The sequence below is a fragment of the Sphaerodactylus townsendi genome, linkage group LG01 (genome assembly GCF_021028975.2).
Source record: "Sphaerodactylus townsendi isolate TG3544 linkage group LG01, MPM_Stown_v2.3, whole genome shotgun sequence".
NCBI classification, from domain to species: Eukaryota; Metazoa; Chordata; class Lepidosauria; order Squamata; family Sphaerodactylidae; genus Sphaerodactylus; species Sphaerodactylus townsendi.
This window is the reverse complement of record NC_059425.1, coordinates 27,837,423-27,852,811: the sequence shown is the minus strand read 5'-3', so window position 1 is coordinate 27,852,811 and position 15,389 is coordinate 27,837,423. Positions and strand designations below refer to the sequence as shown.

The following is a 15,389-nucleotide window of genomic DNA, read 5'->3' as shown; positions in this document are numbered from 1 at the left end:
AACTGAACAGGGCCAGACTTTTCCCACAGTTCTGAAACTAAGCTTCGTACCGCAGTTGAAACCTAGCAGCTCTTAGGAAGGGCAGTCAGTGATAACCAGTCAGCAATAGCAGAGGGCTTTGTATTGAGGAAACTCAGACTGGTGCTAGTGACCACATTATTGCGGATGTTAAAAGCCTTGACAAGCTGCAAATGGCTCTATGACTCCCCCTCCAACTTGGGTAAACCAGCAACCAAATGGCAAATGAGATTCATGTGAGAAACAGTGCACACTGGGGCACTTGGTTCTATAGATTGATGGTTCAATAGAAAAGAGATCTAATGGAGTGGTTGCTAACTCACTGAAAACAATGCTTCAGTGAACAGCAGTAAAAACATCAAATTCCACATTAGACACTAGTGGGAAAAGGAAAAAATAAAGGTTGCTAAGTGCTCTCATGTCCTTCCCCCTGAATCACATAAATCTATAATGCAGCAGTATTTGAAATATTGTGTATAGCTCTGGTCACATTTTTTTAAAAGACATCACACAGCTAGGAAGGGGGAACTACACTCATCCCAGAGTTGAAACAACTTTCCTTCCAAAGAAAGGGTCAATTACTTAGGGGTTACCTTAAAAATACCCTACCACAAAATGTGGTGATGGTCACCAGGAAACTGTAAAGAGTCTTTCCTATAGTTTGTAGCTACAGCATCAAAACAATGTGATCTCTCACACTCTGAGGTAAGAATCTGGATTATCAAATACTGGAAAATGAACTCCTCTATATTCCCAGCACTCTGTGTTTGGGAAGATCTCTACAGTTCCTAACAATTGGTGGAGATGGACCACTACAAGATTCAGAAAACAAGATCTTCCAAGATTGCCCCTTACTCTTGTTTTCTATTTACATAAAAGGATACTTAATTTTTCTCCCAGGTGTGCCATCAAGAAAAAGAGGGGGCATCTTATATTTGCATACAACTTACACATATGTATAGCAATTATAAAAAAAAAACTTGTGTACAATGTTTTGGGGAAGAAGAGGAAGAGAAAAGTTTGGATCTATACCTCACTCTTCTCAACCACAAAGAGTCTCAAAGCAGTTTACGAGTTCCTCCCCTTCCTCTCCCCACAACAGAGACCTTATGAGGTAAGTGGGGTTGAGAGAGTTCTGAGAGAACTGTGACTAGCCCAAGGTCACCTAGCAGAAATGTAAGAGTGCGGAAACAAATGTGGTTCACCAGATAAGAGTCCACTCCCAGGTAGGGGGGGTGGGGAATCAAGCCCGATACTCCAGATTAGAGTCCACCTGTTCTTAACCACTAAACCACGCTAGGAGGGTCATCTTCCTTTCATGTAAATGCAGTACAACTCCCAATCTGCATGCATTTGGGAAGCTTAAGAGCTGAGGTATAGGTTGTAAGAACCTCTGCCACCCTCCACTCTTTTTCCTGTAAGACAGATGCAGAAAGTTTGACGAAAGGACCCTACAAAAAGCACAGAGGCACTGCTTAGTTTTTGGTCTTTTAGTTTGAAAAAAATTTCATTAAAAGTGAACAACACAGAGTGAGGCTTGGTGGCCAATTTCTCTTTCTGGGGGGTAGGGGGAGAGGGCAGCCAGTCCCACAAATAAAACCAGAGAGGCTTTAAATGGAGAGGGTGCAGATCAGAAACCTCCACAACAGACAACTGCTTCCTGCCGACAGAAGACATCACAGGCACGGAAATGGCAACAACCACACGGAGACACTGCGGGGCAAGGTAGGTGGAGGGGAGGCTTCTGGGCCCTGAACAAGCTCTTCCCCTCCCTGCCATTCATTCTTTGGAATGGTTTCAAAGAACAGCGGGACCAACATGAACCCCAACTTCTCATCCCACCCCCCTGCAATGGCACAGATGAACTGGGCCTCCCTAAGGCTAAAAAAGGCCTAACTCGGGCATCGAGAGTTCAGCATTGCTTAGAAAAATGAGTCCAGTGAGAGCTCGGGCAATTCCCAGCCCAACTTGGCTACTAGTCCTGCTTGGCCTTCTTGCTGCAGCTCTCTTCCGTAGGGGCAGCCGCCGCCGCGTTGTCCTCAAGTTTCCGTTTGCCGCCCTCAGCAGGGAGGGCCTGGCCGGGGCAGGGTTTGAATGAGATGATGATGCAGGTCATGTTGTCACAGCCTGTTCCATCACCTGATGTGTCAGGAGCTAAGCAGCGGTCCAAGAGCTGGGGAGAGAAGTGGCAGAGGATGAGTCTCAGCGTTACTGACTGTTGTTGAGCAGCAGAGGCGGAGCCATCAGGGGGATGGGGGGGGTGCGTTGCACCGAGGCGGCCAGTGCTGGGGATCACCTCACACAATAATATCACTTTGCTGCTTTGTTTCCACAACAGTGCAGACTGGAGAAGTGGCCTGTTCCCTTCAGGCTGAAAAGCTGCGCAATCAGGGAACTACACTTCCCTAGGAGACCTTGCAAGCCCCAGGGTCTTCATGGGAGAGTGTAGTTCCCACCAGGTCAGTTTACAGCCTGAAGGGAACAGGCCGCTTCTCCAGCCTGCACTAAGGTAAGGGGTGGGGGCGGGGGGGGGGCAGGGCAGGGGGGGGGGGCAGAAAACACAGAGTGCACACTGGGCACACTCTGGCCCGGCTACATCTCTTTTGTGCAGTCCATGGACTTCCTTCCAGTTAGGAGCATACATGGCACACTGGTCTCCACCAATTTACCCACAGATGTGCCTGTGATCAATCAGAAGCAAATGCACAGATGTAACGCCAGCCCAGAACAAGTTTCAGGGGCTTAATTTGGTGAGCCAAGACTGAAGATATTGTGTCTTCTTTAGGCACAGAAGTGATCATGGACATACAATATCAGGCCTGGTGGAATGTAATGGCTCTGGGGCAGCCTTTTATTTCGTATTTGCTGTGTTCCTCCAGCCCAGCTTTAGCAACAGACAGCAAACCTCCTGCAGTCCCAGACTGGCCACCTATAATCTCAATCAGATCCTGACAGTATTGATCATTAAAGGCACCAGTTTTCAACACCAACTGGCCAAAATAGAATACATTATATGGTGGTCGAAAGAAAAGCACTGCAAAGAGTAGCAGTTACAACTGGGAAGGAGCTTTCATGGGTCAGAGTCCACTGTGTCAGATGTATGCCGTGCTTCTTGTAAAGTCAGCAGAAATACATACAAGAGGACAGAGGGCATGACAAAGAGAGGGCAAACTGGCGTGCTACAATTACCACGCAGAAGAAAACAAGAGCTAGTCAAAGACGTAAAGAATTCCTTCCAAAAAGGTGTGGACCACTTCACCCGCATCTTCACGTTTCTGACTGGATCTTGTTTTTATCTGCATGGTAACGTAGCACATGACCAAATTAAGTCTGGACACTTCTACAATGTTCCGTGTGGGTCCTGGTGCCCACCTAGTACTGACCCCAAGGTACTGGGACCCAAACAGAGCATTCTAGAACAAAGATGGTCCAGGAAATGGCAGATAACGTCACAAATCTCCTGTCATCTTTGCTGGGAAAGATATAGCCAGTTCCTGACAGACCTTGTTGAAAGCTGAGCAGGGTCAGCCCTGGTTAGTATTTGGATGGGAAGCCATCAAGGGAGTCCAGGGTTGCTACATGGAGGCAGGCATTATCACCTCTGAACATCTTTTGTTACAAAGATCCCATGGGGTCACCATAAGTTGGCTACACCCTGACAGCCCCCACACACCACACACTTTCCACTGAGGACGACACAATACACATCTGACAAAATGGGCGGAGGCTCCCAAGAGCAGCCCTGGGTTCTGTCACAATGTACTTGGGTCTCTTTAACGTGTCACAGGATTTGTTTGGAGGAACAACAGCTATCCATCTTAAGCGTTTCAGAATGCTACCAGAGATGCTTCCTAGAACAAATGGAGAGTTTTCTACAAGCGGCTGCTTTGTTTCAGCTCTCATTCACACGTCTCCCACCCCCCTGACCCTCCCCTTCCAGAACTCACTTCTTCTACTATGGACGAAAGGGATCGAAGCTTGTCATTCTCGTCCTTCTCAGTGATCTTGGACTGGACAAAATCCACCACCTCCTGGCTGCTCATGACATTCCTGGTGGGAGAGAAAGAGGGAAGGGAGTAAATAAAAGCGGGGGGGGGGGGGGGTTGCTGCTGTGATACTCCCCCCCCCCCCCCCCCGAATCCTTCAAGCTCTACAGCAGGAGTGTCCAACTCTGGTGCTTTAGATGTTCATGAACTACAATTCCCATCAGCCCCTGCTGGCATGGGCAATGGCATATGATCGCTGATTGAATGAATAAACGTTTTTATGAATATATATATATATTCTATCCATGATGCATCGAATACGGTGCCCCCGCAGGTTTCCAAGCTTAGACATCCGCATGGATCATGGATGGAATATATATTCATTCATAAAAACGTTTATTCATTCAATCAGCGATCATAAGAAAACCTACAGAACTATTCTAGCCGTGAAATAAATGACACAACAACCTTGTAGAGTATAGAAATAGATATTTTATTTATTGATATGCACATTTATGCAATGATGTATGATGCTGTTGGTTTGAATATATAATTGTATGGATACTTGTATGCATTGATAAGCATATTACAGACCTTGCTATTATATATATAGTTTCTGGTGTATTTTTGGGTGACTGGCCGCCCAATTCGTTCTTCCACTGTATTAGCTGGACTGTATATTTGTCTTTTTTGGAGATGGCCAATGGCATGCCAGCAGGGGCTGATGGGAATTGTAGTCTGTGAACATCTGAAGCACCAGAGTTGGACACTCCTGCTCTACTGCGTCACCTTTCCAGTGTTAATAGTGCGAACAGGAAGGGCCATTATTACATGAGCACGCATGAAGATGCCTTATACTGAATCAAGCCCTTGGTCTATCAAATCAATACTGTGTACTCAGACTAGCAGCAGGTCTTGAGCACAGGTCCTTCCCATTACCTACTACCTGGTCCTTTCAACTAGGGTTTGAACCTGGGATTTCTCCATGTCAAGCAGATGCTCTACTCACTGACCCATGGCCCTTCCCCAACATAGCCATGGAAACTGTGCTATTGCCCGGCCCCCACCTACCAGATGCCATCGCAGGCAATGACCATAAAATCGTGGTCATCGTTGATTGTCAGCACCTTGATGTCCGGCAGTGCCGAGATCATCTGCTCCTCTGGAGGCAGATTTTTATTGCGTTTGTAGAAGTGGTCTCCTGCAAGAAAGGGGGATGGAAGAGGGATATGGACTTTCCTGGGGACAGGTTGTGCCACACAGACAGCACCAAGGCACTCTTGCCCCACCCTCAGTCAATCTGGCACATTAGACATACAGTTCAGCATTTCCATATAGGGCAACCAAAGCCCAACCAAAACTGTTTAAGTCCACTGTAGTAATGACCGCTGGCTTAGATGTTTTAAAAGGGAATGTAACAGTCTGAAGTTTAGCTTCCTTGTTCAGAATGCATTTGAATGTTGGCTGCTGGGGGGACATACAGCAAGGGAAGGCTGTTTCCTTCATGTTGTAGAACAGTTTTGTTTTGCTAATGGAAGCGCCCTCAGTTAAGCAGAACAGTTAGCTAGGATCCAACCATTTGTGCTTTTAGATTTTGTGATCATAGCTAGAATGTATGCCTAATAAAGGTTTTTAGATTGGATTGGACCATAGCTAGAAACAGAATTCCAGCCTAGATGGTCCTCAGTGTGTTAAGGACTCCCACCTCTCATTGACCCCCTTGACCTAAAACCTTCCACCCCTGCTAATATGCTGCCACTTGCACATACCTTGATGAGGCAAGACGGCTGGAAAAATGGTTGGAAGCTAAATGAAGGCATAAGAGAAACTAAGCTCTCAGTCAGAGATGGGGGTGCACCTCTGGAGCCCCAGCACACTCACCAATGGCCCTGGAGAGATTGAGGCCGCCGTTCACTCGGCCGTCCATGGTAACTTTCCCACCAGCATTCTTTATTCTGGCCAACTCCACCTCATCTTCGGGCTTGTGGTCATAGGACATGTCTACAGCCTTGCCAGCTTCTGACACCACACAGCGAGAGTCCCCAGCATTAGCCACAATGAGCTGCTTGCCTCGGATGAGGGCAACCACCGCTGTGGTGCCACTATCTGAACCAGGCTGGAGACCAAGAAGAGCATGAGATGCTTGCCAGATAAGGGAGGGGAGACTGGCTGAAATGATGCTTTCTACAGCCAGATTGAAAGCAGACAGCTGTTCCCCTCCCCCACCCCTTTGCCTTCACTGTCATACAAAGTAGCCTATTACCCTCGGTTTGCCAAGCTGCACTTCACATCAAGCGAGGTAGGCAAATCAGCCTTGACTGAGACTGTGACTTCTCTTGGCAACTATGGCAGAATTTTCTCCACCTCCCTCCGGTTCTAGCACTGACCTTCTCCTTTCCCTCCATGCCTGCAAGCATCATGTCTTCATCTTCGTCTTCCTCTGCTTCTTCTGTATCATCCTCATCCTCCTCAACTTCTCCTTCCTCGCTGCTGTAGCCGTCTTCATCCTCGCTACACTCCTAGCAAAAACACCCCAATGCCCCCAAACCCCCCCAAATAGATCAGACTGGGTGGGGAACTATAGCAGGACTGAGGGAAAGGAGGAGGCTCTCTCAACAAGACCAACCAGGTTTCCTCCAGTCCAGAAAACCGAAGGCGGAGGGCAACGGAAGGTCCTGAGGGAAGGAGATGGCTTTCTCACAAGGCCAAACAGGACCACCCGCTTGTCAGCAAAGTCCCAAAGCTCCCTCTCCCCACCCAACTGTGGAAGCCCAAGATAACTTCCCTTGTTTAACTGAAGCTAGAAGTTACCTCGCTGTCATCTTCCTCCTCCTCCTCTTCTTCCTCCTCCGCCTCCTCAGATTCCTCCTCACTGTCCTCAAAGAATTTGGACTTGGTGGTTCGCTGGCTCTTGCTTGCAGAGGAGCAGGAAGGCTCAGCCTCACCCGCTGCGGGTGCTGCTCCCTCAGCTGCCTTTTTCGGGTGAGTGCTGGCATCCCCTCCGCCAGCCGCCTCTGGGCCAGGGGGGGTGCCGGTGGTAGACTCAAGGGATAGCTTGCCGTTCTTCTCCTCCTCCTGGTCATGCTTTGAAAGCTCCTCGGTACCTGCCTCGCCGTTCACACTTGGTTCCTCCTGTGCATCCTCTGGGCCCTGCTCACCACCTGGCGGCCCCAGCTTGCCCTTGACACAATTCTGGCCATAGCGCGTGAGCAGCTCCTCAATGGTCATTGTGGCCTCTTCATGCAGCAAGGCGGCCTCCTCGTTGTCCACTGAATAGATGGGAGAGGGGGGGAGTTTGATTGTCAGCATCACAGTGGGCTTTTCTCCACCTTTTTTTCCCTGGCTCAAATTTGCTGAACAAATGCACCTCATGCTCTACACGGCAAGTGAACAACAACTGCCCATTTCACCTTCCACCCCCAAAACAGGTACATCACCTTTCCCAAATAATGCAGGTCCCAAGCTGGGGACACCCAATAACTTGCAAGCACCCATTATTCTCTGAGCTGTCTTTTATGAAGTTCAAACGATCCTGCATCGTTTACTATAAAGCCCAAAAGAGACACAGCTTCTCACAATTGGAAGCACTGAGACCACAGAGTTGGGGTTCAAGTGAAGTCAGTCTCCTGTATTTATAAAGACATGTCACCTGTGCATGAGAGAACTTGACTGGCAGGCACTGAATCCCAGTGGGGTAGAGCTCTCTTCTGATCCAGCACAACAAAACTCCCCCACCTCTTCTGATCCAGCGCAACAGGACTCCCGCACTGATCCTACAGTGATATGTTGGTTTCACTTGTCAGGCTGCCCACTACCAGGAAGCAAGCTGTTGCTTTGCTTACCATCATCTTCATCAGCCACTTTCTCCTCCTTCTCCTCGCCATCCTGTCGAGGCCGCCCAGCCATCAGCGACAGCTCCTTGATCACCTCCTCAGTCGTCAGCTTGGCATCAATGGCTAAAAAAGCATCTTCAAGGGCCTAGGGGCAGCACAGGGAAGACGGCCTTGTGTATAAGGACAGCAGCTACACAGGGGACAGCTTTGGTGACAGCCAAGTGCAATTACCAGTGTGACTCCTTTGAGTCCCCAGAAACAGCACCCTTAGAGACCATTTAGAGAGTCAACAATAAAGGACAGACTATGTAGTCCAGGGAGAATTGGGGGGCGGGGGGGGGGGGAGGGGTTGAAGCAGGTTTCCAACGAGTGTTGAAGCCAGAGGGCTAGACTCCAACCTTTATTCTGATCCTGTCAAGAAAGTCTTGAAGTCTTGCTGTGGCTTTGGCCAGGTTTTGCAGGGACCCCCACAGCACTGTTTTGAGCAATGGCCAAACATTCCCTCAAAGGGGTTGTGCACTAAGCCACCATGAGACACTTCAAAGTGCAGCTTTGCTCTATTACTCCAAACTCAGAGGACAGGTTTGTTTTTATTTATTTATTCAAATACTGTCAGTCTGCCTTTCTCTTCATTCTCGATGGGTCACATGGCCACCTGAAACCGGCTGGCAAAAAAATATCAACTGTACCAATTTCATAGACAATAACGTAAGTGGAAAAAGTCCCTACTTGCAACAAACCATAACAGGGACAAGAAGGATTCACGGCCATTAAGAAATATCAAGTTCTGCGAGTCAGCTAACCCCGTTCTGCTCAGTTGCTATGTGAAAAGTGCTATGGCTGAGGCCACTTGAAAGCTGCCCCTTTAATATAAAGAAGATGGTTACCATTTAGAAACAAGGCAAAATTGGTAATACAGGAGCTCTTAGAGTCTCTGAGCTACTATATGGCTCAGATTCTGGTGTCAAGCCCAACACACACAGTAAATTTTATCTATTTACAACATATGGTGCCATATGGTGCTCAAGGTGGCTTACAAAATCCATAAAATAATATCCATAAAATCCATAAAACAAAATTTACCACAGTTTAGAATGGCTAGCAAATTAATCAAACACAGTCCTAACTGCCTTCAGCTGCCTCCTAAACATTGAAAATGAGGAACCCAGGCACACATCCCTGGCGGGGGTTGTTCCATAATTGCGGAGCTGCCACTGAAAATGCCCTTTTTTGTGTACCCACCAGATGAACCTCTTTGACTGATGTGACAGTCAAGAGGACATCTCCCTCTGATCCCAATTCCTAGGCAGCAACAAACAAGAGAGGTCTAGAAGTTGTAAAAATAATGATCTGTACGTGTCCAATAAGTGTTCATTCAGCCATAAAAACTGAAAAATTGTAAGGAGAAGCTGCTGGAAGGACTCTGACCAGATGGCTCTTGGAAGATGCTGCTGGATCAAACCGTTCAGCCTTACCTTCTGTAACTTGCCCTCCTTGTATGCTTTCTGGTCCTTGATGATCTCTGGGAGGTACTTGGCACAGTACAGAGCAACCTCTTCCCCTAGGTTTCAGGAAAGTGAAGTTAGAAGCTTGTTTGTCCTGGTCCCAACCCAAAGCTAAAGTGGAAAGGAAATGCCTCATCTAGGTCAAGTAAAGGCAGCTGAATGATCATACAAGCAATGGGACCACTTCTTCACTAAAGAGTGCCAACAATCACATCATATACCCAATTAACAGGAGGTAATCAGGCTGGCCAGACCAATACAAAATGGTGGAGCCAACCAAAGTCAGTGGACCTGATACTAGCATCTGTGGCCTCTGATCCCTCTGCATGGGGTCAGGATGGAAACATGGAAAACAACCCAAAAGCACAGCAGTGCAAGATTAGCCCAATAGAAACTGGCCTCAGCTTGAATTAGGAAATGCTGTACTCTTCCCCCCGCGCTGCCACCACATGCTCACCAGCCCCTCTCTCCAACCCCAGCAGATTCAACAGCAAAATTAAATGCAGATGGTGACAGGTTCAATTTCTGGCATTCATTGTTAAAGGATCTCAGGTGGTATATGCTGGGAAAAGGCCTTTCTCTACCACAGGGCTAGAAATGCAGAGCAGTACTGGCTACAAGGTACAGTGGCCTTAATCAGGTTTGGATCCTATTATTGTTAGGTGGATTTGTAACTGGTTGATAGATCTCATCCAAAGAGTGCTCATTAATGGTTCCTCATCTTCTTAATGAAGAGTGACCAGTGGAAAGCCTCAGGGATCTGTCTTTGATGCTGCATTGGCCAACTTCTTTACAAATAACTTGTATGGAAAATAAAGGGGATGCTTGTTACATTTGCAGATGATACTAAATTGGGAGGGGCAGAAAATATATTAGAAGGCAGCAGAAGCCTGATTTCAACAGGCTAGAAATTGGGCTAAATCTAACAAAATGAATTTCAACAGAGATAAACATAAAGTTCTGCCTTTAGGTAGAAAAAATAACTTCCTACAGTCTTAGCAGTAAGAAGTACATGTGAAAAGCCTTAGTAGACCATATGCTGAATGTGAGTTAGCCATGTGATGAGGTGGTCAAAAAGGAAAATGCAATATTTGGCCACATCAACAGAAGTATAGCATCCAGATCACGTGAAGCCATGTTATTACTTTGCTCTGCTCTGGTCAGACCTCACTCGGAGTGCTGTATTTAGCTGTGGACACCACAGTTTATGAAGGATGCTGACAAGCTGGAACAAGTCCAGAGGAGAGCAACAAAGATGGTGAAGGGTCTGGAGTCCAAGTTCTATAAGGAAAGGTTGAAAGAGCTGGGTATGTTTAGTTTAGAGAGGGGGTGACTGAAGGCCTTCAAAGTATTTGAAGGGCTCTCACATAGAGAAGAATTGTTTTCTGTTGCCCTAATAGGTTGGACCAGAACCAACAGGTTGAAATTAAATCAAGTTTCTGGCAAAACATTAGTGATAATTCCTCAGTGGAACAGCCTTCCTTAGGAGGTGGTGGGCTCTCTGGAGGTTTTTCAGCAGAGGCTAAAATGGCCATCTGACAGTGAAGCTCATTCTATGAACTTAGGCAGGAAGGGATGAGTCAATGTTTGCCTCTTGCGGCCTTTTCTTACATGCTTGTGGTAAAGCCAATGCCTACTTTGGGGTTAAGAGGGAATTTTCCTCCAGGCCAGATTGGCCAGGGATCCTGGAGGTTTTCTGCTTCCTCTGGGAATGGAACCAGAGAAAGTGCACTGAACAGCAGCAGTAGCTGTGTAAGTAGAAAAGCTTACAAAGTGAAAAACCTTAATAAAGTATTTAGAGCTAGACTCCAAAAATGCTTTGGTGTTATATATTATATTGGCAAACAAATATCCAGAAGCTGGTTGCTGTGTGTTTTGCGGGCTGTGTGGCCCTACCAGACCTCGGCCACACAGCCCAGAAAAACCAATCAGTTGAATCCAGCTGTGAAACCTTTCAACAAAACATACAGAAACTCAACAGCACACAAAAAGTGCTGCATAATAGTTGTATGCTTTTACAACAATCAGTTCAAGACCACTGAGTATATTGATAACGGCTAAGAACACATCAAAAATAATTTTCTCATTAAGGATTGTTTTCTCTTTACAGATAAGAGCACCCACAAAGCCTAGCCACATATAATCTGACTTTGTGAAAACTTCAAGGGCTAGTGCAGTGATGGCAAACCTTTTCGAGACCGAGTGCCCAAATTGCAACCCAAGCCCCACTTATTTATCCCAAAGTGCCAACCCGGCAATTTCACCTGAATGCTGAGGTTTTAGTTTAGAAAACACCGTTTGGCTCCTTCTTTTTCTGCCCCACCCGCTTGAGCAGGGGCCAGCCTGCTCTAGCCTCCAGCAAGTCCCACGCACACCGCTCTGTGCCTCTCTAGCATCTCTGCCTCCTCTGCCCCCCCCCCCCCCGGCAGCAGCCACCCAGAGCACAAGCACCAGGCCAGCCAGCTGAGTCCTCCCTGCTCACGGCGGTGCGTGCACGTTGTACTTAGTGACCCAGGCCAGTCTAGACGTGTGTGGGTGTGCGCGTGCCCACAGAGAGGGCTCCGAGTGCTACCTCTGGCACCCGTGCCATAGGTTCGCCATCACTGGGCTAGTGGTATGTCTTGTTATTGTCCAAAATATGTCAGCACTAACAAGAGAGTAGCTCTACAAGCAAAATGGGCTCAACCTAAATGACTGTTCCAATGTGCCTGGTCTGCCAGAAAATCTCTCAATGCTGCTCTGGGAATGCAGCAAGGGTCACTGAGGAAGTGTGTGTGGGGTGTAATTATGAATTTCTTATATTATGCACAATGTTGGACTAGACGACCCTTGATGCACAAGGTTGGACTAGATGACCCTTCACGCTCTATGATTCTAGATATGTTCAAGTACACCCCTCTTTTTGGCCCCTAAAATATTGCTGTATATGTCCAACAGCTATTTGTACCAAACAAACATTATTCCTTGGGATCTTTTACCTCCATGACCATCATAGACAGAGAACATTGCCGTCTCGCTGTCCAGATCAGGGATGCAATTGTGTGCGTCCTGCAAAAGAGGGCAAAAGGAAGAAAGTGCATTTCAAGCATGGCAACTGAAAAAGGTTCATAAAAGCAAGCAGGAAACAGCTCTCAAATTTGCTAAATATACATGGGGTACTTTTCCAAACAGGAATGCTTCAAAAGTTACCAGATCTTTTGAACAGAATAGGCAGCAATATTTAGCATCTGCTCTCGCCATTCTTCACCTCACACAGAAAAAAAAATCTTAGATTTTTGATCAAGGCCACTGCGGGAGCTGCTGTTGGATGCCCGCAAAAATTAAAGAAACCACAACCTGCCTCAGGTTGCGGCCAGGAAGCTGCACTCACGCCGCAGCAGTGGAGGCGGGCCTGGCTCCTGAAGATAAAACAAACTGACATAAGCAGAAGATGCAAGCCGTTAAGAGGAGGCGTCCGAGCATCTACAGACCTATGGCGAGTGGCAGACAAATCCGGAGCGGGGACAGCCCGGTGGTGCCTCTGCCAACAGGGCCCCCGTTCGACTATAGCCGGCCACGCCCCCTCCCCCTGGCCTTCCTTTCCTCACCTCCATGGAGACCCGCCAGCCTTGCATGGCGCTGTAGCCGAAGTACAGCGGGCGCGGCCCCGACCCGCCACCGTCCCCCGAGCTTTTGGTCGTCCTGGGCTGTGAAAGGTAGGCACCCATGGCCGGCCGAAAGGAAGGGACCAGGCCCCGACAAGCGGGACAAGGGAAAAGGAGGGGAGCAGCGCACGGCGGCGGCAAAAGCGGACCGAGTGAGAGAAAGAGGGAGACCGGGAGACGGAACCGGAACCAGGCACTATAGAGTTCCCGACGGGAGGACTGAGGGGACCGGAAGTCGAAGCTAGCGAGCTGATGGCGGAAAAGGAATAACCAGAAGGAAACAAAGACCCCGGTTATAGAGACAAGCGTGACCCATTGGCCGAGCGATTACCTAGAAAGGATGACCGGAAATGGATTGTTAAAAAAAAGGCCGGGAATAGTGAGCGGGCTGGGCGTGACAAACCATAGACTTTCGACGAAGGAATGGCGGGCTTGCGCGCGAGCCAGCTTGACGTTGGTTACCAAGCAACGGGGAAGGCCTCGAAATAGCCTCGAGGCGAATGTAAACCGCCTGCCGGTTAAGAGAGAAAGAGGGGCAGGATTCAAGCTACGCCGCACATGCTCAGAGGCATGCTTCCTCCATTCAGCCCACAGATATAGAAGAGGTGCTGATATAGCAATGAGTTCTGGTGCACGGGAAAAATTATATATTATTTCCGTATTCATTCGTTTGCTTCCTTTAACTCACTTCTGGAAATCTCTGCACCGTGATTCAGTTGGACTTACTTCAGCGTAAGCATGGCTAAGATCGGACAGTAGGAATCGCAACATCTGGACACAAGCCAAACACCAGCAATTTAGCCAACTCAGAAATTTCACATTGGAGGGGGGGTCTGTTAAAACAAACTTGAGGTTCCATGTAGATCTGGCTTTCCCTTTTTTCTGTAGTTTGCCTTCCTCTGAGTAGCAACTCCAGTCTTTCCTGGTGGTTTCCCATACAAATGGTTGCCCCATCTTAACTTCCAAGTTTGAGTTAAAGCGGCCTATTCCAGGCTGTTATTTTTATTAAAACCCAAAGTCAAAAAGGACTGAATGAGAGCAGCAGAACTTGACCACATGCTGGATGTTAAACAAAAACACAGCTGCTCAATACAAAATGGGAAGATGTATTATCAAAGGCTCTCATGGCCGTAATCAACTAGACCACAGCCACATGGCCTGAAAACCCACAACAGCCAAAATGGGAAGAAATTTCCATCTTCACACTCTTTTGTTTTAGCTTACTGTCAGGTCAAATAACTTTTCTGCTGCACTCAAAAGATTGTGATTTGTTAATTGGCTATAACAAAGTTGTTATATAGTAAAATTTTCCCCAGCTTAGGAATTGTATTTTCATTTAACAAGCAGAAGTGGAATGAAACTTGAAATTTAATTCTAGGATATATATTTTTTCTCTTCCAGATGCTGTTTGCTGGGTTGGCTTTCCTAAGAGGAAGATCAATGCAGGACAAAAGGGATTCATTCAAAGTTGTTATATAGTAAAATTTTCCCCAGCTTAGGAATTGTATTTTCATTTAACAAGCAGAAGTGGAATGAAACTTGAAATTTAATTCTAGGATATATATTTTTTCTCTTCCAGATACTGTTTGCTGGGTTGGCTTTCCTAAGAGGAAGATCAATGCAGGACAAAAGGGATTCATTCAGCTTTTCCTTCCATGCTGCTTTCCCTCTGATAAATTCACCTCATCTGCCTTTATGTAAATGGGAAGAAAAAAACATGCATTTCTGTGCTATTTCAGATTAGGTGTATGCCAGAACTTACAAATATTCGGATGTATTCCACAGATTTTGGGACTTAGGAGGCATCAATCTGATCCCATCATTACAGCAAAACTACCTCCATTTTGGCAGTTATGATTTTGTAGAATAAGCTAGCCTCTAGCATCTAGATAATGTGCCATCAAGTCATTTCTAATTCTGACCCTGTTAATCAATGTGCTCCAAAACATCCTTAGGTGTTGCAAACTGAGGGCCATGACTTCCTTTATAGAGTCATTCCATCTCACGTTGGTTCTTCCTCTTTCCCTGCTGCCTACAAAATAAACAGAAAAGTTTCATTCTTTCATCAACCAGGAACTATGCATTCCAGCAATGATAATCAGCATCAGGGGATCTGATTCCATTGTGTTTTCGTGCCTGACTATGGTCACCCTAGCCCAGTAGGATACATTGGGGTAGTTCATTCCCTCTTTAGTACGTGGATCAGTGTAAACACCTCATTTGCCCCTGCACTTGATCAACAAACTGGGACATTTCCAGCCACATAGTTTTATACACAAGCAATCAGCAATTCTAGACCACACCAGGAAAAGCCTGTTGGTCTTGACGCTTGGGTTCTATCACATCGAGAGACGGGCAATTGTGAACCTGGGGAACTTAGCAAATGGCAGTTCATGTTGTCCT

The 15,389-nt window shown here is 47.1% G+C and overlaps 1 protein-coding gene across 1 annotated transcript; it reads right to left on the bottom strand.

Moving 5' to 3' along the window:
* Nucleotides 1-1,493: 1,493 nt before the first annotated feature.
* Nucleotides 1,494-13,183, bottom strand: PPM1G (protein phosphatase, Mg2+/Mn2+ dependent 1G). Its single transcript, XM_048515647.1, has 10 exons — nucleotides 12,930-13,183; nucleotides 12,321-12,390; nucleotides 9,313-9,398; nucleotides 7,847-7,982; nucleotides 6,816-7,273; nucleotides 6,392-6,523; nucleotides 5,886-6,120; nucleotides 5,076-5,205; nucleotides 3,966-4,068; nucleotides 1,494-2,191 (listed from the first exon to the last, which is right to left on the bottom strand). The coding sequence occupies exons 1-10, from the start codon at nucleotides 13,047-13,049 to the stop codon at nucleotides 1,994-1,996; spliced, it is 1,668 nt and encodes a 555-aa protein (XP_048371604.1). The 5' UTR covers nucleotides 13,050-13,183; the 3' UTR covers nucleotides 1,494-1,993.
* Nucleotides 13,184-15,389: the final 2,206 nt, after the last annotated feature.

What these genes read in the sequence shown, in the direction of transcription:
- PPM1G (XM_048515647.1), bottom strand. Translation starts at nt 13,049, where the DNA reads ATGGGTGCCTACCTTTCACAGCCCAGGACGACCAAAAGCTCGGGGGAC. An exon ending in GCTGGCGGGTCTCCATGGAG is followed by an intron (nt 12,391 to 12,929) that starts GTGAGGAAAGGA and finishes CCTCTTTTGCAG; the next exon opens with GACGCACACAATTGCATCCC. An exon ending in AGGAGGGCAAGTTACAGAAG is followed by an intron (nt 7,983 to 9,312) that starts GTAAGGCTGAAC and finishes TGCTGCCCCTAG; the next exon opens with GCCCTTGAAGATGCTTTTTT.